At 39.1% G+C, this 23,900-nt stretch overlaps 1 protein-coding gene across 1 annotated transcript; it reads right to left on the minus strand.

Annotated features, from left to right (window-relative positions):
• Nucleotides 1-2,086: 2,086 nt before the first annotated feature.
• LOC104502551 (solute carrier family 12 member 7-like) lies at nt 2,087-23,732 on the minus strand (the record flags this gene model as incomplete). Its single annotated transcript, XM_010158681.1, has 14 exons — nt 2,087-2,178; nt 2,626-2,759; nt 5,547-5,561; nt 6,894-7,075; nt 9,316-9,432; nt 11,004-11,111; nt 12,785-12,916; nt 13,066-13,235; nt 13,560-13,755; nt 16,622-16,790; nt 18,484-18,588; nt 20,940-21,059; nt 22,344-22,442; nt 23,614-23,732. Coding segments are annotated over 14 exons (1,758 nt in total), but the record flags the coding sequence as incomplete, so codon positions are not given.
• Between the last annotated feature and the right edge of the window lie 168 nt (nt 23,733-23,900).

Below are 23,900 nucleotides of genomic sequence, written 5' to 3' on the forward strand. Positions count from 1 at the left end.
TTAATCTTTTTCTTAAATGATATCAAGCATTTTGATGTGAAACAGTTACATTTTAATGAAGTGGAAGATGTTGTTACTCTCAAAGCAGCACTTCTGAGACAATTATGGATTCCAGCTGAACCCTTCTGTGTCTCGACATCTCCAAGGATATAAGAAGCAGCTGTAACTACATTTCAAGGCTTCATTTTAAATTCTATACTAAACTGTTAAAAAAAAAAAAAAAAAGACTTAAGCCATCAGCTCAGTATTTGCCTTGTGAGGGTATGCTCCATAGACTTTTCCTCCTGATCGTTTGATAAAAACATCTGACATCTCTGTCCTGGCAGTCCTGTTATTTATTCTACACCAGTACAAGTCTCGTGAGTAGGGCTTTTTATTTACTTTAATTAATAAGGAGAGTATTGTTAAACACAAAATGCTACAAGAATGAATTCTTCACTGAAAACTGCCTCAGTAAAACTTAAGTTGATTTTACTAACGCTGCAGTTAACAGAATCATTGTACTTCTCCAGGTTTTGGAGCTTTCTCCTAGCTTCAGAAGAAAGAAGTTCCTACACTGCTGCTGAATAAAGAACTCCGACTCCTGTCATGAATTAAGCCCAAGTGATAAAAACGTACAGGGTTGAACACGGTTTGGTACCATCCCACAGCCGCTGAGCGTAGCTATTTAAAAATATAAAAATATTCCAAAAGATTAACTGTTATTTTGGTTTTTAGGCTTCCAAGTATTTACTCAAAACAGCCATTTCAGAAACTATTTTTTTTCCCCTCCCTCTTTATTATCTTTATTTGAAAGGAAAAAAGGAAAATGGCCCAGCGGTGTTCTGAAGATGTTAAATAGTCTTGTAACAGACAGCGAAAAACCCATCCTAAGACATCACCTGTCATTCAACGCAGCGTGTATGGTAAAGACGTGATGGGGTTACCCTTTCCTGCATCACTGCTGTCCCAGCCCGAGCGGAGACGTTGACTGCGTAAGAGAATAGTTCATATATGCTTAATTTAAACCATTCTTTTTTAGAGAAGAACTTTCTGATGCAAAACACACACCTGAGGTCTTAAACAACACATACAAAAAGTTCTGTATTATAACTACATTAAAAGTGTCCAAAAAGGAGAATTCTAACAGAAGCAAAAGGTTTCTGTTGAGCATCTAATCGTTAAACGAAATTGTTCACCAGTTTCAAATGAAAAACACTTAAGAGCTTGTTCAGTCCAGAAAAGCAGATTTAATTTTAAAACAGCAGCACGTACAACATTTCCAACATACACACGTTTGAAAACAAGAGACTGCACTTCATTAACCAACTTGCTGTGGTTCATCAGTTGTTACAGCTGTATCTGCAACCGGGGGGGGTGACTGCATCGCGGCCTTCCTACGAGTGGGATGCTCTTGGGTTTCACTGGTATCATCGTGCAGTATACCCTAACTGCTAGGAGCTCCATAAAAACCCCCACACTTGTCAATTTACTGTGACTGACACCTGAAGGCTTCAGCTACCCAAGTGTTCTAAATAGAGAAACGTTATTTAAAACAAGTGTGGCAAATCATCAACTTCAGAGAAACACTTTATGCACATAATATACAAATTTGAGTGCTTGTACAGTTTTCTAAATTAAGTTTCCTGAACTAGGAAGCAACATAGCAGCATTTTGGTAAGGGAGGAAGCCAACTTTTCTAAACCTTTCCCTTTTATTTAGGTTCAGAACAAAGACCAAAAAAAAAAAAAAAAAAATCATCAAAAGTGGCTTACAATTCTGTATGTTTAAACATACCACTGCATTCCCATTGCTGTCCGTGTGTTTGACCACAGTTCAACACATTTCAGACTATGCTACATATAAATATTCTAACCCATCCACCAGGAATTCACCACAGAAATATTTTCTACATAGACCTATCTTCTTAAAATATAATTTAAATATAACCTTTTTAATAGAAAAAACAACCAGAACACATCATCGGAAGATTCAGCCTGCGGGTAATTTTCAACGCGCTAGAACTCTTAATGAAGCTGCTCAAGTTATTGCAAATAACTCCGTTTTCTCGTTTTGGAGGTGAGGTTGAACAAAATGTGCAAAGAGGTTAAGAATAAATGGTGATCACTTCACGGCCGCTGCCTCGGACCAGGAGGACTCTATCCAGACCTTCTGTCAGAACTTCCAAAAACTCCATGTCTGAAGAATCATTAAGTCAAGGAATTTATTCAGGAAAGAGGCAGAATATTCATTAATCTCTCCAAGTCTGACGTAATTCAAAAACCCAGTTGAACAATGTCATCAAGGAGTTTTCCTGCGTCACCTCTTACTGCCCCGGTACGTAACCTGCCTGCTTACTCAAACTGGAAATGAGGCCTAATTTGGGGGAAATTTCTAATTCTGCCCTACTCACCTATAGAAAAGATAGAAATAGGTATCTAAGAAATAAGTTAAAAATTGAGGAATGCTTTATGCGAATTTAATAAAAACACCCCACCCCTATCAACATTCCTTAAAACTCTGTGGAATCAGAAGTCATTTCCTTAAAGGCCGACATGCTTACCATCGTTAGGCCGACAAGCAGACAATGGCACAATCCCAAAAATCAGATTTCAAGAAATACGGGAGCAATACCGTAGAGGATACAGTTTTCATCCCCTTTTCTGTTTTTAGGTGGTCCAGGCATATTCAGGAGAACTAGCTGGGCATGCTGTGATTTATTGAGCACTACTCCATTCAGCTTCACAGCCGTGTGCATTCTTCTCACGTTTGACTGATTCCTAGCATGCAAACAAACATTTTTTAAGTACTGGCACAACACTTAGCGTTTGAATTACACCTTACGTATTTGAATTGACAAATTTAATCTAGATACACACAGGATAAGCTGTTTTCATGGACACCAGTATTTGTATACATTTAAACTGGAGAAAATGCAATACGTGGGTTTAAAACATGGGGGTTTTTGCCTTTTGAAAAGGACATTTAACTGCAGTTCAAGCAGTTCTCAGCAGAGCACCAAGGTGCACAAATCTTCTAGCTGCCAGTTTACAACGATGAAGCAAAACCTCAATTTCAGTACAAATTTAGTCAAACCCACTGAGAATCCAGTTTATTGAATCGTAGACAAAACTGAATTTGTGCACAAAATTCCAAACAAAGGTATTACAGAAAAGCAATGGAAAGATTGCAGCATTCATGTTTTCCAAGATTTCCCTCCCACTCCTTTGGAAACATTACAAGATGACACCTGGTGAAGAAAATTCACAAGCAGGAGTGATTTTATGTAAAAATTCGAGTTCCTCATGTCATAAGAGTAAGGCAGCAAGCAGTGAGCTGAAATCGAGTTTCTCCTCTTACATTATCAACTAGTTCCTTGCTTGTTGCGTCCACAAAAACAATTGGTGTAAGTCTGTGTGTAAGAGGAAGGAATTGCTAGGACTTGCAGAGATTTCCTTATTTCAGGATCTACCTTGAATCATTTAGCTGCTCTTCAGAGAAATAAAAACCACAACACAAAAGAGCAGTTTCCTTCTGATTCCTGAGAAACTGCCATCTGTGTAAACCTAGCCACGACTGGAAATGAGTCCTACGCTACAGCGTGACAGAAATATCCAGACTCAACCTAATCCCATTTACCCAACAGATCTGCTGCCCGCAAGCAGATTCTTGAGGATGAGGTTTGGATCAACCTGGTCTAGTGGAAGGTGTCCCTGCCCATGGCAGGGGGGTTGGAACTGGATGGGCTTCAAGGTCCCTTCCAACCCAAACCATTCTGTGATTCTTGAAGTGAAGTGAGTGGCAGGTTAGCAGCAGCGGGACGTAAGCCATCCTCTGAAGCGCCTTGAGCAAGCCTGGCATCCTTTGCATTCCACTAACGGCAATCAAAACGACAGCACCAACCCCAGCACTGTTTCAGCTCGAGTAAACAATACTAATTAGTGAAATAGCTTTTCCTCAAAGATAACCATTTAGGAGGCCGAAATTTACAGGAGGAAATGCAGAACTTCGTTCTACCACCAGAGGTTATTTCCAGAGACTGCACCAACATTTCATCCTAGAATCTTCCAGCAAGGAGGCCACCCTCAGATTACATGAATAAGTGTGGAGCTGACAACAGCAGCCAGATACAGGCCCACTCGAACACAGGGGACCAAGAAGGATGGAAAATGGCTTGGTGGTCCCGAGTCTTTTTGTTGATTCGCTCATTTTTCTTCGGTTTGGGTTTTTTGGTTGGTTGGGTGTTTTTCTGGGGTGTTTTTTTTTGTTTGTTTATTTGGTGTTTGTGGTTTTTTGTTTGTTTGTTTGTTTGTTTTGGGGTGGTTTTTTTTGCTATGAAGGGAATAGCTGTTAACAGGATACTCTTAGAGCCAGCATGTCTCATGTCACATTTTCACCCTTGATTATACAAGGATAATTAGAAAAATAAGAGGCATCTGACATGAAGTTTAGTGGCCAGCAGAGACCAGCCCCATCAGTTTAAACTGATTTTCCTTTTCTCCCCTGCAAGACGCTTCCAAAACTGAGTTTTATCAATCCCTCCTGGGGGATCTTCTGTCACAGTGGCCATCTGTCCCAAGAACCAACGGTACAAAACCCATATATGGAACAAAAGAATACTCGAAGCTCAATTTTTCAGAAGCAGAAGAGCAGCCTCACAAAACCAAAGAACGATGAAGAGAGGTGCAGAAGCGTACAACTGAAGAGGAGTACAAATATTGAAGTAGAAACGTTGTTAAACTAAAGATAAAGTGCAGGGAAAGTACAGAGGGTGTAAGTTTGTGGCGGAATGGGCAAGAACTCAGCACTGAAAGGCTCAAGCTGACTGCAGGTACATTGTGTACAAGGTGAACTGGGGCTGACTGATGTCACCGATCTGTCAAGCACTGGTAGAACTGAAACCCTACAGTGTACACAAAGTGAGCTTTCTAAATTTTCTTAAGAAGCTCCATTTGTTAAACAGACAAAATGAAGGCTCCAAAAAAAAAAAAAAAAGAGGCACAGCAGTCACAAGTGAGATCCACCCAAGAAGAGAGAGAGATGTATTGTCCCATTTTTGTATGCTGTCATACCCAATGTGCATCTGAACTGTGATTTCGACACATGTGTGGGTTGGTAGAAGGGAGGCAAAAACTGGCATTTAATGAAACGTCCAAGTTCCCCTTGTGAAAAAATGGATTTGTTATTATCCAAGTAGCGATATAACTATCACAATGAGGGCTATTTTGCCAGAACAAAAATATATTCACTTTTAAATGCAGTTAATTAGAAAATTAAGTATTACACCGGTGCAGAGGAATACTGTCAAGTCTTACATTCTTACAGAATCAAAACTACATGTTCTTACCTTGAATGGAAAGTTGATAATATTTAGAAGAAAACATTAACAAGTCACAGTGAAGAACATTTTTCAGTCATAAATGCTAAATCACAGTATGTAAACGAAGGTACAACACACATGCACGGCAAATCACGATTTAGGGAACGTGCATACAATGAACAAGACCACAAGAACCAGGGAACACAGCCTACATTGCTTAAGTAAGTAAAATGAAATTTAAACTTACAGATTTCCCCATTCTCTACATGGAAGGGAAGCAAATGCACAGGAAAAACATGTTTATGCCATTGTGTATGTTCTTATTTCAAACAATGCTAATACACTGTAAAGGCACACCACCAAGCCTGAACTGTCATTTCCACCCCCAACCACATATACTGGTTTTAAAAGAACAATATTTGAAGTCTGCAGTTTGCTCAAAGTAATTGGAAATATTTCCAAGATATTAACACTCACCTCCCGCCAGGTAAAGTGCAATGCAGCCCAGAAGAAAAACAGTGCTTTAGAGCATCAGCATGATGTTTGGAATTTGAAGGCAAACTGGTTTTAGAGCTTAGAGCAAATCCACAAACCAACTTAGAAGGTAACTTAGAATCAGCACCTTGAAATCCTAACTCTACCATCTACAAGTCCTGGATTTAAGATATGTTTCCTTCAGATATTAACATTTCCCTTGACATGCACAGTTTTGCTTTGGCCATGTGCAGAAAACAATCTGTAAGTTATAGACTCATAACTGCATTCTTCCAGAACTCAGAAAAGATGTATGTGTGTGCTTGAATCACACCATGGGGAAACGAACAAGCTGATGTGTGACTATACATCATGCTTGAAACAGGCAGTAGCTCATATATATTAAGTGACTTCAATTTAAGAAAAATACATTAAGTATTTCCTGTTAAAATATGCCTTAATATAACAAGACATACATATAACCCCAATTTTTTTATTGCTTTATTTTACAGGGTGAGGGCTGACTGTCCCTTTCAAAAAAACAAAACACCGCTCCACACAGAAAAACACCAAACCCAAGATAAATGTCTTGAGAGAGTCTCTCTCTCTCTTTGTTACTCCCTCCACTCCAACTAAACACAATAAATAAGACAGGGAAACAATGGTACAGTAATTTGTTACCCACGGGACGAGAGAAAACCAGATTTTATCATCATTAAGCATTTTAAACATGTATGTTTTCTGGTGCAATCCAGAAGTTGAGTTTACAGCTTGAATCCTGCCCTATTTAAGCTTCACTCACAACATTCTTGTGAATGACACTCTACAGTCATCACTGTTCCACCCAAGTCCATGCTATATTTCGTAAGGGTGGCATTTAAGTGATTAGAATCATAGCATTTTTTAGGTTGGAAAAGACCTTTAAGATCGTTGAGTCCAACCATTAACCTAACACTGCTAATACCCCTACTAGTACATGGAAAGGTGTGCGAGTTTGTACTCCAAGCCATCTCAAAAAAAAATAAAGCTTCTCGTAAACAAAACCTAGAACAACAAAAATAAACCACACTCAAACCCACACAATCCAATACAAGACTCCAACCACCACATATATACTTACGGCTTCATGTTGAAAATATCTTTAAAGCCAGACACATTTGAATCTTTGTTTTTATGCTTTTCAGCTACAAACTTTTCTTTCGTCCAGGTCATCTGCACTTTTTCTGGCACAGCAGCAGCCACGCTTGTTTTGACCGCTGGAGTTGAGTGCGAGGCAGTGTTTCTGTCATGGATCAGCTGAGCCTGGCCACAAAACAAACGACCACCCCAAAATTCAGCCAAAAAGAACATTGGTAGATCAGACGTTATTTAAATATTGAAAAGTAATTTCACAGAAGATACAGAAAAATACACCTTACTTTGTGAACGAATACCAGACTGTTGTGACTTCAGCGTGAAATGAAGCTGCTTGTAAAAACGTAGGGGTTTTTTATATTTGAGGATTACATCTGGACTGAGACATCGCTTTTGCAAAGAATTAAAGTGAAGTTGAATCCAGCCTGACGGTACTTTACTAACCCCAGAGGTTTTTGCCAGTGAAAAACTCAGAAGGCAGTACGCTCATGCATCAGTTACCTTTCCTCCTGAACCACCAGCACGGCCCTCGTGACCTCCGTAACCCAGTGCTGGACTGGCTGAGCTGAAGGCTAGCTGTGTTCCGTTGGATTCTTTATACATGCACGTGCACGTTACATGAAAGCCAATAAATATAACCACAAAAGGGGCCTTCTCTCCCCTGCTCATAGCAGGAAACTCAAATCGCAACATTAACACCCCAATATTGTTGTTTCCACATGCGCAAACACACTTCCGTGTTCTCCGTTTCCCATTCCCCCTGTTCCTCTTGAGGAAAGGAGGAAGAGATATTTAACACATCGTTCACTTACTTGTCCTCACAGTACTTTGTCCATAGGCTTCTGTATTTGCACCAAAAGCAACACAAACACACAAGCTTAGACCCAAAATCTAAGTGAATGATCAGTATGGAGGGAGGATTGTTTGTGTTTCAGCTTGGGGTATTTTTAGGGGGGAAGGGAAAGCTTTTATTTGTTTGTTTTTTCTTTCGTAAAGATGTGTAGGAATTATGAAGTCTCTTCTGAGATCTGTTAAATCATGAGTTGAAGTTCCTGCTCCATTTGAAAACCTCAATTATCCCCATTAGTGATGGTTACAGCCCTTCATGTAGGTGATGATTCAGAAGAAGGGGTTTCATTCAGGTCACAGTCAAAAGCATTAATAAAATCAGAGCAGGTAAGAAAACTGCTTTCTACCACTACTTTCCATCCCTGCACAGCGACTCCCCCAGAGGCGTACACTCTAATTGCAGCAGATCTGAGCTATATTAAATTTTCCCCCAGAGGTGTACACTCTAATTGCAGCTGGTTTTAAATGCCTAAGAGCAGCAGATCTGAGCTATATTAAATTAGGTATTTTTCCTAAATTGTTTCCTAGTCCCCATCCTTGACGATTCCCAAATACTAGAGTTTAATTCCAAGGTTCACATAAATGTCTATGTTTGACAGCCTTCATAGCTCCCCGGAAGATGAAATCACAAGTCGAGACTACAAATCAGAAGTTACAGTGAATACAGTTCTACCGTGAGAATGGAAAAAACTAGTAAATACATATAGAACACATGCCATACAGCAGCATCCATGAACTCAAAATTTCAAGCTAACAAGGATGAGCTCAGTACCACTACGCTTCAGTGGAATAAAAGGTCACCGTTTCTAGAAAGACAGCGAGGCCAAAAAAATTCTGGACCTATAGTAGACATTTATAAAAATGCAAAGAGAACAAAAGCACAGTTTGGTTAGTGCTATTTTGACACCACGTTAATTACACAGAATACAGCACGTTCTTCTCATACTGCAGGAAGCACGGGAAACACAAAGGCATACGGCCTTTCTACAAACTACGCTACTGATCTTTAGTGATGAGCAACACTTCAAGTGCACACCAAAACCGTTAGTTACATCAGCCCATTTCCTTTCAAACTCACCGTGCAGAAAGCAGCAATAGCATTTATGGGTTAATAATAACTTGTCAATAAGCATAGAAATCTCCTTAAAAAGTCCTATCTATACCATCTCTGAGAAGCTTTAGTACTTCAGTGTAGGAACTGTAAAGGAAGGCAATGCTTTGTGAAAAAGCATGAAGTGAAACACCCACTATTAAGACATTTTAAGGCAGAGAAACATCTTTGCTTCTGGCTTTTAAGGCCAACAGTCACTCAAACAAGTGTTTCTTTCATGGAAAATAGGTGTGAGGAAAAACAGGATGTAGTTCACGTCGCAGAAGCATCATCTAGAGAAAAAGCGTAAGGTAAGATAAAAGAATTTTGGGAAATTAAGTTAAAATTTATTAAGAACTGTTGCATAACAATGAATGACCGAGTTGCTCGTTTGTAGTTCCGTTTTCAACAGTGGCACTTCAAGTGTTGCAAAGGGAAAACACATCTAGCCAGTACTATGTCCAACTACCTCCTCCTCCTGACAATCATTAGTCAGCAGTGCCTGTGCATCTTGGCCAATGGACTGTGGGCTGGAGGAGCTTTTTCTTCTGATTGAGCCTCGAGACTCATCAGTGATGCTCTGAATCTGGGACAAAAAGGTTACCAGTGACAAAAAAACCCAAACCGGTCTACAGAAAAAAGGAAACAATCACATTATTCAAAATAAAAATTGTCTTCATTTAAATAGATGAGGCATGGTATTGTAGCTTGTTGTAAACTTGGTTTGTTTTCAAAAAAATGCCACGTGTTTATATATACACCACGGGGTTCTTTTTGAAGTGTTTAGCAGTTAGTTATGAAGTCTCTTTAAAGAGATTTGTGAAAACAGAGGGAATTGAATCCTTTACGCCGTATGGGAATCTAAAATATTCACTTGCTTAAGGTTCACATCCCTTCATGTATGTGATGATTCACATGAATTGATTTTATTCAGTTACAACCAAAAGTATGAAGAAAATTTAAGCAGATGAGAAAGCTGTTTCCAGCTCTAAATACCAATTTATTTCCCAGCGATTCACAACCTGTAATGATGCTGCTCACTCACACACACATACACCTCCATTTCTGCCAAACTTACCTAGCAGCAGCAACTGCACGGCAGCACTTGGGCTGCGCAACCCAATGCAAAGAAAGCAGTGGTGGCATGAATTCTGCCTTCTCGCAGCTCCAACAATATCACTGCCTGTCCCACGTGTCAGGACTAGCCAGAGAAGGAAGTCAACCACCACCAGGAAGGGCAGCAGGGAAGGGGACAAGGATCTACACATTTTCTTTCACCTTTGCAGCACTATTGTCAAAGACTAATAAATAAGTGTCTGGCAGTTGCACCTAGAGTCTGCAGATCTTACGCTTCGCAGGCCTGTGTTTATACTTGAACAGAAGCAAGTTAGCCAAGAAAAATTTCCAGTTGTGTTACAAATGAGCAGTTAAACACAGTAGAGATCTCTTACTTGGCGTGGGAGGGAAAGTCACTCTAAGTGATAGCAAAGCCAAAGTGTTTAATACCCTTCACATTACTTAGTGTTGATAATAATGGGATAGTGAACAGAGTAAGTGAGGGGGCAGCAGCATAAGCCAAAAGAAAAAGATAATGATTTAAAAGTTACAAATGTTCACAAAAACCACTGCTGTGTGAAGCCTGTCATTACCATGGGCAAAATACCCCTAGGGACTAGTAAGGGCAGAGAAGCAGCAAACACAGCATTCCCACCTGGCTTTTACTGGATTATAGGCTAGTCAGCCTCATTTTGGCTCCAGGAACAACAGATAGTTGATACATAAAACATTCAAAATACTGCAGAAACTGAAAAATAGACGCTGTGACTTGAAAACAACAAAGCTCATCAGCCCAGTTGAATAATCATGAACTTTAGCTATTGATAATGTCAATAACAATGTCAATGGATAACATTGCGTGCTGACATTCCAATCTTTTGCTAGCAAATAGCAACATTAATCTTAAGAACAGGAATAATGTCAAGGTTGGAAATGCTCTGGATAACATTGCGTGCTGACATTCCAATCTTTTGCTAGCAAATAGCAACATTAATCTTAAGAACAGGAAACCTCTACGCATCTGTCCAAATAAAAAAAAGACTACTTGCAGATTTTTCAGAGAACATCTTGCCAAGCCAAAGCCCTTACCTCTCTTTCCACCTCTCCTTCCCTTTCATTCTTGGACAGCTGCATCTGTTTCAGCATCTGAGACCGCTGTTCCATCATAAGTGTCTTCTCGTATGTGAAGGCAGAAATATCATTTTCAAACTGCAAGAGATGGGCGTTAGAAACATCAGAAGAACAGTACTCCTCAAAAAACTCAACATTCAGACAGCGTACCACGTTCGTTCCCGTGTTCATTCAGTCCTGGATGCGTGTACTGCATTAGAGTAATCCCAAAAACTTATCTGCAGTTAATAACTTCTGCCCTCATTCTTCAAACTTCTCACCCAAACAGCCATCTCACACAATAAACTACCCTACTACACTAACATCAGCGTGATTTTTATCTAAATTTGAGGTGCTTGGGACAGAGTTTCCATTGTTGTGCTCCAACTAGGTAGGCTGCAGAAAGGGTTGAAAGTGCTTATTTAAATGACTTCTGCAATGCTGCCTCCTGAGCACATGTGCACACTTGTTTCCTTAAAAACCGTCGAGAAGCACAAAATTGTCCTTTCAGGCACAACACTGTCCTCTCACAAGTGAGAAATGCTCCGAAGAGAAGCATTTATGAAGAAACTCCAGCACGCAGGCTCACATCAGCTCAAAGCTAAAATACAATGTAAAATCCTACAGCAGTCACCACACATCACTGACTCGTAATGCGTCTCTTCTGATTCTCAGGGTTAAGTTTGCCCCATGTAAGAAAAGAATAAAGTGTGCTTCCTCTCCCGTCTCCTGCTCAAAAATCCAACTGAGGCTGAGCCTTTTTTATGAAACCCTGTCTTCTTTCACCTGCACATGCCACAGGATTTTAGTTTGTTATATTCAGAACTCAAAACAAAACAAAAATAAAAGGGTTTGTCTTACTTCCTAGTTCAAAATACCAACCAAAATTTTCATAAGTAATTTTTTTTTCCCACAATTTAAATGATTCTTAGGATATGTTTTACGGCTGATTAGCGTGATAAATCTTTTTGGTAGGTTTTGTTCATTCCAGGAACTGGTGGCAGTGGAGGTTTTGAACCAATTGACCCATCATCTTCATCCCAGTTCAGAATGAGTTTGAAAGTATTGTTTGTTTGGTTTCGTTTTGGGTTGTTTTTCAGCAGATGCAGGGTGTGTCTTACTTTGGACATTACACTAGTTGTCCCCAACCAAGTGCTGAAAATGAATTTTATTTCCTTAGTGGCCAAAAAAGCAGGTCTAGACAGTTTATGACCAGTATTTAAAAAGGGAAAAAAAGTTAGCAAATTCATTTTGCCACTCTGGCTGTGAATCTGTAGCTATACTGTCTTGCTGTTCAGTGCCAAGGAGACTGGCAATGCCAAAAACAACTGACACACTCTCATGAGGGCCTAGGGATTCCTTATTTCAGAGAGAGAACGGCTGGAGAGATGGACATGCTCATCCTCTCTCATGCTGGATGCCTCAGATTAAGCACATTCAGCCTTCCATTTCAGTGCCTGCTAAAAGAAAAAAAATCAAGCTTTCTTCCTTCCTGAACCAGCTCTATGGACGAGTCCTCATGAATAAAAGTGGACATTAAACACATCAAATGGGCTCAACCCTACTTGACAAAACCATTAAAGTCACTACCACATACACTTGCATTGTGACGTAGTAAGATAATGTAACTTTGAAAGATCTTGTTCTTGGTGGGACTACAATATTTCCCTTTCTATATTTGGGCTAACATCTCATTTTCAGAAATGCTAAATTCGTTTTGTCAAGTTTGGTCTCAATTGCACCTGAAAAAAACCCAAAAGGCAGTAACATACCATTTCAACAACTTCCACTTCAGCATTCAGTCTAAGGTGATATAAGAACATCTGAAGATCCTTCTTCATTTGAATGCTGTTATCATCCATTTGAGCAACCGTGAAGATGCGCATTTTACATTTTCTCCAAACCTATCAAATAGATATGGTACAATTATCCATAACTCAGCGATTGCCATCACGATGCTCAATAACTATCAAGGTGAGAGAGTATAGCATTAGAAACTTAGAACTATCCACTGCTAGAAATCGAAATCCCAGCCATTTTCTTTTGTCCTTGCCTTGTGCTGTCGGAGGAGAAAAGGCAACAACATCAGCATACCACCGTCATGAACAATCCACCACACATCTATGTTTCCTTCAGTAAAACGTTCTTGATTTGTTGGAAATAAGTCAATGTTTTTAGCCACCAACAGTGCTTGCTGAGCTGCTGTGGTTTCTCGTACAGTGTCTGCAATGGAACACAAGACGTGATTAAGAACACGCAGTTTTCAGCCACAGCTTTTGTTTTTGTTTTAAATTCAGAAATTTAAATCCTGCCAGATTCTGCTGAGACAAGAGAAGAACACCCTGGTTTGTGTGACTGTTCTGCTAAGAACAAGAAGCCATGGTTGAAGAGACTGAGGTGCTGAGAAAACCCACTCCACATGAAAGCACACGGGGGGAAATATTCAATTGTCCATTGGATGTTCAGCAGCACATTTCTGCTACAGAGCAAATACATCTGTCATAGTTGTATTACAAATGCATGGAAGAAAAATCAATAAACACATACCAACAAAATTTTTCCATGAGAAATTATTTTCTGCCTGCTTCCATGACTGTGGCCATGCCATCAGAACCGTGTTGTGCTTCATCCCTCCTAGACCAGCTGACTGAATCAGATAGGATATTCCATCTCTGAAACTGGGGGACACCACAATCTGGCAGAATCCTTTAGTCTTTTCTACTCCCATTAAGGCCTTAACATTCTGCAAGAACAAGATGACACATCGGGAAATAGCCATCAACACCGGCAATAAACAGCGTAAGGATCAACAGCACTGCATAAGAACAACACCTTAGCTACAATGTACAACCAAGAGCAAGAAATGGCTAATTACAAGTACAAGAGAGTGAACATGACATTGACAACTAAAACCCAAAACACCCACCTCCCCGGAAGACACCACACACAGGTTTTTCATTAGTTTATCAGCCTTTTATTTCCAAAGAAGAACGAACATGATCTGAGTAAAACCACACTGACAAAAATAGAGTAACACTGGCTTCAGGGAATATCAGGACTGCTGACTGACAAAACACTGTTTGGAATAACACATCCTTTCTTTGGAATTGGAAGGATTTGGAAGAATGTGACACCAAGGACTGTGGAAGAAGAGTCGTCTTCCACAAAATCCCTAAACAGCTTTGACATGAAGAGGCTGATTCTGATTCTTTATTTCTCAGATCCCATCATACTAAAAAAAAAATAGATGTGTCAGAGACAATTGGAATCACTGGCTGAATAATGACAAAATAAACTGACTAGATGAAGTCTCCCACACTCCTTTAATTTCAACATGGCTCCCCTTCATTTAAACACTGACCAGCATAGAAACACATAACTAAGAAGCTGGGAAAACAGGAGCAGTATGACAAACTGAAAAAGTCCTTGGCCTAATGTCAGCATTTCTTGTCTACAACTAACACATCCGTGTTATCAACATTCTTCTTGGAACAAATCCAAAACATAGCCTCATACTAGTTACCTCTGGAGAAAATTAACTTTGTCCCAGTGAAAACCGCACACAACTTCAAAAATCCCATCATTATCAATTATTTGTGTGGGAGATGAGCATGGCATCAAGAAGGAAGAACCAGCACATCAAAATTTGGAATTTTGGAAGCACCAAAATTCCTAACAAAACCCATCAGGAACAGATTTGAATACAAAATGCCTACTACTGGCTCAGTGTGAATGCACATCAGAAATTCCATTTAGAAAGAATTCTTCAGAGAATTTGGCAGTAAAGCTAACAAGTCTGTCTACACAAACAGCGTTCGTAAGGGCATATCAATTTAAACAGACACTTTTAAAAAGAAAAAAGACAGGAGAAATCCTGATTTCCTACAAATCCTCTAGAAACATTTCCTAGTTGAAGTTTTCCGAGCCCAATGAGGCCTCCAGGTGCTCAAACTTCTAGAATTCATTTTCATTTCCATTTTAAAAGCAACAGTTTCCTTGATCTTAACACCAGGCCTGACTTCCTAGAGAACCTGAGGCTTAGGTCTCCTTTAAATTCATTCTTGTTCCACCTCTCAAATATGTAGCTGGCTAAGCTGAGCCAACTACAGGTAACACTTCAAATCCCCATGGGTAAACAGTGTCTGTTTAAAGGTTTTCTTTGTTTTATTTCAGAGGCCTGATTGTACTCTTGGTCTTGTTCTCTACTCACACATATTGATAGTAACAGCTTAATAACAGTTACTTTCACAATATATCATTGCTCTACTTTTTCAGCCACACTGTCAAGCTAATTGCCCTCTTGGAGCCTTTTCATGTGATATCAGGTAGATCATCTGGCTTCACACTTGGTTATTTACACACCACTAAAAAACAAAAGCTGGGAGAAAAAAGGGCAGCTACTCATCTATTTTAGAGATACTGCTTCTGAATGTATCACGCATGTGTTTACACAGCTTTGAAGGCGACTCGGATCAAAACAGCAGACACCTCAATTGATACTCTTTTCAACAACACTGAAGATATTAACCATTTTTAGAAGATATAATGGCAGTCAAAGCCTACTTTTGGAGTAGCCTTTGTAGTAGTTCTGTAATGGCAATAGTATACAATAACACAGGTGAAACATGGTATTTTCTAAAAATGTTTCCCCACTCTATAGAGGTTGGAGAGTTTGCATAAGTAAGCAAATATAATTCTCTATATCCAGTTATCCCAATTCTGGATTAAACAGAGAAGTACACAGGTTGTTTAAGACAGAACAAAAAGGGAAACTTGCTTTGCACTGAAAAATCCAAGTTCTGTGAAAAATGGATCTTCAGAAGCTCAGTCTATTAACTTTTTTCTTTCAGGGGGCAATTAGAAAATGAAGTTCAGGTATTATCAAGGACTTCCCACAAAAATGTCTATGTATTTCCAATCAAGCAACACAGTCAAATAGTAACAAGTTGCCAGGAAAAATGAAACATTCCAACTGAATTCAGTTGTGTTTGTAAGCACAGTTAGCTGTCACGTTAAGTTACGTGGCAATTTACTACTTTTTCCTGCTTCGTCCGAACTTCTCTGAAGATATGGGATGAACAGGAAAGAAAAAGAACAAATAAAGGATCTCCAGAAGGATACTGTTTACCATTAAGCAACAGAGTAGGATTCCAGCAAAGACTGCTCCTAATCCTAGCTCTGCTATGTATTCCTAGGACAATGTTGAACATAATGTCATGTATGCATCTAGAGGATGAAATAAAACACATCTGCCTTTGTTTGAAAGTTAGGTTTTTTCTTAAATAAATTTCTTTTCATTATGAAGGTAATTGTTAGAAATCTATCACTTGTTTTTTTCAAGAAAGTAATTTGATTGAGCCTAGGGCTCTTAATACTAAAATATAAGAGGTAGCAGCATCCTCTCATCCTATTGGGAAATTCTAGGAACCATTTTGCTACATACACCAACCTATTCCTTCTATCTGATCATTGATTGTGCCGATAGTAAAAATCGATGTTTTACTCAATACTTTACAACAGCCTGTTCTAGTTACAGATACAAGTTCCCCAAATTCAACATTTGAACACTAATGGAAGTAACAGGTGTTTGTTAGCTGTCTTTTACATACCTCTTCAGCTTTCTGAGTTTCTGTACTTTTATCCAAGTAGATTCCCTGAAGCACAGAGCCCACAATAGTCAGTCCTTTACCAGCCTTCAACTGAGAGGTGAAAGAAAGCAGCCTAGGATGTTTCACCAACTGCTCACCATCCAAGTTTAACAAGACCAAAAGTTGAGGTCTGCCAAAAAAAAAGAATGAAACATATTTTGGAAAATATACACAAATTGGAAAATTAAGATTAAAAATTAATGAAATGCAGATTAAGTGTTTAATTCAATGGAAAAAACATTCCACACCGAAGACATGCTTCTGTGCCTCACCCACCACCTCTGTGGTCCTCTGCTGAACTCACTCCAGTTTACTAACCCTTTCTTATTCTAGAGGTACTCTCACGAGTGCTGAGCAAAGAGGAGTATTATTTCCCAATATATTTACTTCTCACTAGACTAGCTATGCTTCCGTTGATGCAGTCCAGCATGTCACTGCCAAGGCACACTGCTGCCTCACGATCTACTGGGAACCACAGGTCCTTTTCACCAGAGCAGGTTCACAGCCCTGTACCACTGCGCTGGACGTGGCTGTCTCAGGCACTGACCTGGCACTTGCCCTTCTGGATTTTCAGGATGTCCTTGTCAACCCATTCTTCTACCTGAATAAGTCCTTCCAAAAAGGCAGCCATACCCTTAACTGTCCTGATAGCACCCCAAGTTTAGTTTCAACTGCATAACTGATGAGGGTGCATGCTGTTTCCTTTCATCAATACTCAGTCTGCTTCCTCTTCCCAAACCAAATTTTGTAATTTTCCTGTCATTACTACAAATTCAAAAGAACAACTAAGAAGAGGAGTGTACTTCCCCATCTCAAAACCAGCACACATTTAAGACATAACAAGGTCCCATTCTGGCAGTGACGTTAACACAATAGAAGGATAAGTCATCTGGAAATGAGGCAATGTCAGACTTAACAGGAATGCTCTTGGTCAACACGACATTACACTGGTGCCTCCGAGATGCCAAGTCCTGTTGGACTACTTCCCTACTTCCCCATCTCAAAACCAGCACACGTTTAAGACATAACATTCTGGCAGTTACGTTAACACAATAGAAGGATAAGTCATCTGGAAATGAGGCAATGTCAGACGTAACAGGAATGCTCTTGGTCAACACGACATTACACTGGTGCCTCCGAGATGCCAAGTCCTGTTGGACAGGCAGTCCGAAGGACAACAGAACATTCTATGCACATGCACCCAGGGCTACCATCACAGACCAGTGACTATAACAGAACTATCACATTTAGTAACAATTCTTTGTGTATTCCACTGACCAGAGTTATTCTGATTTGCATTATATTCATCAGAAGTGACAAAGTACAAACCACCTTTTGTTTTTCATTGCCAAGTAATTTTTTTGTGTTGGCTCTGAGAAAATGTATAGTTTAACAAGTAAAAAAAATACATTGCAAAAATAGCAGTGGACAGCTATCCCATTACATACAAATAGGAAACTTGAGACTTGGTTTTAACGATATCTAAGCAATTTAGAAAGTGTTACTTTTAAATGAAGCTATAAAAAAAATTGCCACAAAAATTTAAACAAACAATAGAATCTCTGTATACTGAACAATGTATTTCAGAGGGAACATATACAGAAGCAAAAAAAAAACCACCAAAGAACTTGGGGAATTGCAGTGTTTCTTCTATAGAGGTAGTGAGACTTGATAACTGTTCCTTTGAATCTGAAAATTACAAATAATCAAGCATTAAAATTCTTCTGCACTTTGGAAAATTCTGTCAACACCACATGGATTTGAGTTCCCAATAGATTTACACATTTCAAGAATTACGTGACCTTGGAAGGCATAGGACTTACCTCCAGTTCTTGGTGTGAGGAGGACCGTCCTCAACACGAAGCAAAGCATAGCGAGCCGCATTCAGGGACAGTCCTCTGATTCCATCACCCCATTCCTTTTCCGCTCTTCAAGGTACAGAAGAGATTCAATCAAGAGAGTCCCATTTATTCATATAAATTAAGTACATTTTCTCATGTGAGGGATAGTAAGCATAAAAAAAAGAACACTTTTTGCATGAATACATGTAGAAAACATTATATTCCAGACTTAAATCAAAAGTGAAGACTAACCAAGAAGAAGCAGTCTCAGGTCTCTTCATGAGAACTATTTATTAAGTATTTATTAATATTTGTTATGGTCTATTTCATTGATATTTCTAAAGCTTTTTTGTTATCATGACAGCTACTCAAGCTGCTTTTAAGCACTAGAGTGAGGGCTACTTAAAAGGAATTTTTTTAATAGAATGAATAAGTGAAACTTGACTTTGTATGGATTACTGTGTTAGATCTTCCCCCAATACCACCATCACAGCTTTCTCCATTTCCTTTCCTTCCCAGCTTCTCTCCCAGGTGAGCCTAAAGCTTCATTCATGATCCTGACCACTTTCAATCTCCCTACATTTTCCACTCTTCTTTCTCTCAACACACCATATGTACCAGGTGGCCAACCAAGAAAGCTCTGTTAGGCTAACACATTCTTTTCCTGTGTGGGAATTCTACTGTGGCAAGGCATCCATATCCGTTGTACTCCCTCTCTCATTTCCATTCATGAATTCTCACTGAACTTTGGTACCTCTAGCCTTCTTTCAAATTTAGATGAAATAGGCCTAACTGAATTCAAAAGCTATGAAAGAACAATGTGGCTATTAAAACCTACCCTGACCGACAGCACAAACATACGGGTTTCTTTTACTTCATTATCCAAAAAATAAAATACAAACTGAGGTTTTCTCTAGACAACAGTTTTCAGAACATTTCAGGCTGAGTTTCCCCTCCAACCATCAAATCAGCCCCTGCATTTGTAAAGGCAGGGAGAAAAGTTACATTTCTGCAGGCAAGAATCTCTACAGGGTAGATGCATTGCCTATGGGCCAACAGCTGTAGAGTCTCTATACGATCTTGGATGTACATGTAAGTTGATGTATGTGCATACCTACATACACACACACAATCCAAACTCTTATAATCTGATCTGACTTCCTAGCTGAAATAGGAAAATTACTTTCCTTACAAATAACCCATTAAATGAAGCTGGTACACTCCAAGAAAGCATCTAATCTGCAAATGGAGATATTAAAAGATGGAAAACCCACAAGGAGGAGCACTTTATGCCAGCTGATGCACTTCAAGACTTGTGCTTAATGACACATCAAAACAACAGGCCTTGCTTCAATTCCCCTGCTCTAAGATCTCACTCTTTTTCCTGCCTAGAATCTTTCAGCACTGGGTAGCTTTCCTCAGAAAGGGAAAGCACACCCATTATTCATCATAATCATAGAATCATAGAACAGTTGGGGTTGGAAGGGACCTTAAAGATCATCCAGTTCCACCCCCCCTGCCATGGGCAGGGACACCTTCCCCTAGACCAGGTTGCTCCAAGCCTCATCCAGCCTGGCCTTGAATACTTCCAGGGATGGGGCATCCACAGCTTCTCTGGGCAACCTGTGCCAGTGCCTCCCCACCCTCTCCGGGAAGAACTTCTTCCTGATACCCAATCTAAACCTCCCCACTTTCAATTTAAACCCGTTACCCCTTGTCCTGTCACTACAGGCCCCCCCCGTCCAGCTTCCTTGTAGGCCCCAATAATCATCTCTAGTGTTAGGATATGTTTAGTTGGGGTGTGTGTGTGTGTGTTAGGTTTTTTGGGGGTGTTTTGATTTTTTTTGTGGGTTATCAGGGTTTTTTTGGGGAGGAGGGGTTTGAATGAATTCAGCATTCTCCTTAAGCCTCCTACTTGCATAGCATTTCTTACAAGTGTGGCTCTGTGCCCCTTGTCAAATGCATACAATGCAAAGTATGCTGCAATTTAAAGATTATCTAAACCAGATAACTTTTAGTGGATGCTCTAGATTGTTCTATATGAGTTATTCTAAAAGTGCCAAAGTCCACACAAAAGAGTTTTTGGACTTTAGCAAAAGCTAATAATAAGGTAACACTTTTTTATTAGTTGTTGCTTGATATAAAAAGGTAATGTTCCTGAAATACCAGAATTTTACACCATAGTCTCTGCACAAATGAAAATTTCACAGCCTCATTGGTTCTTATTTTGATTAGTTTTGGCTGTTGAGTAGCTTGGAACAGAGTTTCCAGAGAAATTATAACCTAAAAACTTACAACCCTTAGGAGAAATTGGATCTTACCTTGTTGCAAGGAACACACTTAATTCTATTACTTCATTTATATCTTTTTTACAGAAAGAGCTTTTTGCTAAATATTAGAGATAGTAAATATAGAATAAATAAGATATATGGTCTTACCCTCTATATTCTATGTATTTGTATATACATCCTGCGATTAGCATGGCAACCAAAGCATAGTACCAAGAGCAAATGAACATCAAGGCAAGACATAAACTCATCCCCAGGAATGAGAGAGTCCTAAAAGAAACCATTTTTTTCCATTTTTTTAAATAGGCATGCAAATGTTCTATAGAGTCAATTTCTTAGTTAACTTCTAGAAAGGCCTTTCTTCTTCAAAGGCCATGTCATAGCTACTACTATACAAAAAATACATTACCCCAATTCTGGTTTGTTAAAAAAGTTAGTTTGAACCTTTGTAGACATAAATAATGCAACTGAATCCAATATGACAACATATTTACATCAGTTCTCCAACTATCATCACCTTCAAGTAAGGTCAGTTTCAAAACACATTGCTATCACTTGCTTACTCTGGATTTGAATTAAAGGTGTAAAAACACCTTCAAACAATACTAAACAACATTATTTTACTTCCAGCAAAAATATTTGCTTAGTTGAAATTAAATTTGACACCGTTATATTCTCCACAATTTCCTTTGTGACCTCTTAGGCCAGAGCCCAGGAGAGCAGAAGACAACACACAAAACAGTCTATCAAAGGCTACGAAGAATGACCATGAGCTGAAAAGGTTCCAGAAGCATTTCCAGACTAACGTTTACATGCCTGGTTTTCCCACACTATTATTCAAGATAGATGTAAGTCAGCTCAGAACCGGACAGTTTGCCGAATAATTTTAGTCACATACAACACCCCAGATTTCTTTTCACCCAGTTTCCAAAGCAGAGCTAGCTTTTGCTGTAACAACAAGGAATGTTGGCAGATCCAACTCTGAACTCTTAAGCCATTAAAAAGCCTAAGCAAAAACACACCCATACTTCTTGTATAGCTGACCTTTATTGTCTTTGTCAAGTACCCACTTGTCTACTTCAGTTAACAAATGCAATGTCCAAAGCATGGTATTTTGAAAACACTGATCATATTGCTAAAGAGCCAACTGAAGTATATTGAGATTTTTTTTTTCTGTGTAAGTTTTGGCTTTGTATATTTTTGCATAACCAAAATGAAAACCATATCAACCTTCCTGAACATATGAAATAATATATATTAAGAGAGATTTTTTCCCCCAACTTAATTCGCACATATTCAGATGATTTCTTGGCTTATAAGCAATTTAAATGTCATCCTGTTGCCCCTTCCCAAATCCTTTACATTAGCCACATCTTTTCATGATCACAGCTATTACTAGCCCACTTCCACATACATGAAAACAAATGTTGCGGTTAGAGTAATTGGTGCATGAACAACCTGAAGTCAGAAAGAAGATCTATTATTGCAAGAAAATCAATAATTTAGGGCTGTATAACTAGTTTTAACTCTTCTGAATGAAGGAATATTCCTTACCAATGGTAATACTTGAAACGAGGTCTCCAGTTGGGAGTCCGTAAAAGCGTTTGAACTGCACAAGCCAGATTTACAAACATATAGCACATAAGGAAAAACCTGTTAAGAAAAAAAAAAAAGCATTTTCATACAAGAAATTAGCTAGACAGATTTGTATTAAAAGGGTGAGCACAATCCAAAAGATAGGAATTTGTACACTGTTCACTGTGGCCAATAGAACACTAGAATCATAGAATGGTTTGGGTTAAAGAAGAAAAATTAATACTTGTTGAATATTAGACCTCAAAACATGGCATTAACATAACAGAGCCTCAAACAAAGATTTTGGAGGAAAAAGTTGCAAACAACTAACAATCATGGTATACTGATTTTGGCTTGGATAGAGTTAATTCTTCTCACAGTAGCTCCTATGGTGCTATGGTCTGGATTTGTAGCCTATGTTACCAATAACAGGATGACTTAGCTGTTGCTGAGCAGTGCTTACACAGCATCAAGGCTGCCTCTCTTTCCTGCTGCTCCACCAGCAAGTAGTCTTGGGGAGGGGACGCAGCTGACCAAAGGGATATTCCATACTGTATGATAGCACACTCAGCAGTAAGAGCTCAGGGGAAGGAGAAAAAGAGGCACAGTTGGACTTCATGGTGTTTAAGTTACACACAGTCCTGCTTTCCTGGAAATGGCTAAACATCTGCCTATTGACAGTGAAGGAGTTCCTTATTATGCTTTGCTTGCGCACAGAGCTTCTGCCTTACTTAAACTGTCTTTATCACAACTCACGAGTTTTGTCACTTTTACCCTTCTGATTCTCTTCCCCGTCGCACTGGGGAGGAGTAAACGAGCAGATGTGTGGGACTGAGCTGCCTACCAGGGTCAACTCATAACACTTGGGATAAGTTTCCAAGATGAAGTCAGTAAAATAAAGTTCAGTTCATACTGTAAACCATTAAAATGTTTTGTCTGTGTCTGTTAGATGCACTTGAGCTACAATAGTAAGAGCTTTTATTTTAAAATCCAGGAGTTGAGAAGTTGAACAGATTTTTACTAGCACTAAAAAAACAAACTGTGATGGAAAAAAGTTTTTGTGCCTAGAAATCAGTTCCAAGTAAAACATTTTGTTGTTTCATATTATATTCCTGTTTGATCCTGGAGATAACTTGCTAGAAGACAAAGTCTAGCATGTATTAATTCCAAAAGAAAAATCATTGCCTAGTTTATTTTAAAATAAAATATTATTTAACTTAAGAACACAACACACCACATTCATACTTACATTGAAAGAATTGGTGCTACACTGTCCAATGAGGCTATCAAAATTCCTATTTCACAAATACCAGCGGTGAGGAGCAGAGCCCAAGTTGGTTCTCCATTTGCTTTTCCATGACCAAATACCTAGTTCAATTCAAGATTAGGGAAAGCTGTTGATTATACAATTACAAAGTATGATGCAGATTGCTTCATTTTCTTTTGTAACTAATGACTATTTCTGGTTCCAGTTATAGTTTGCAATCTATACTACAAAAAGACATGAACAACATTACAGAAAACACACATTTCCAA

This window comes from Eurypyga helias, unplaced genomic scaffold, assembly GCF_000690775.1.
Source record: "Eurypyga helias isolate BGI_N326 unplaced genomic scaffold, ASM69077v1 scaffold419, whole genome shotgun sequence".
Classification (NCBI taxonomy): domain Eukaryota; kingdom Metazoa; phylum Chordata; class Aves; order Eurypygiformes; family Eurypygidae; genus Eurypyga; species Eurypyga helias.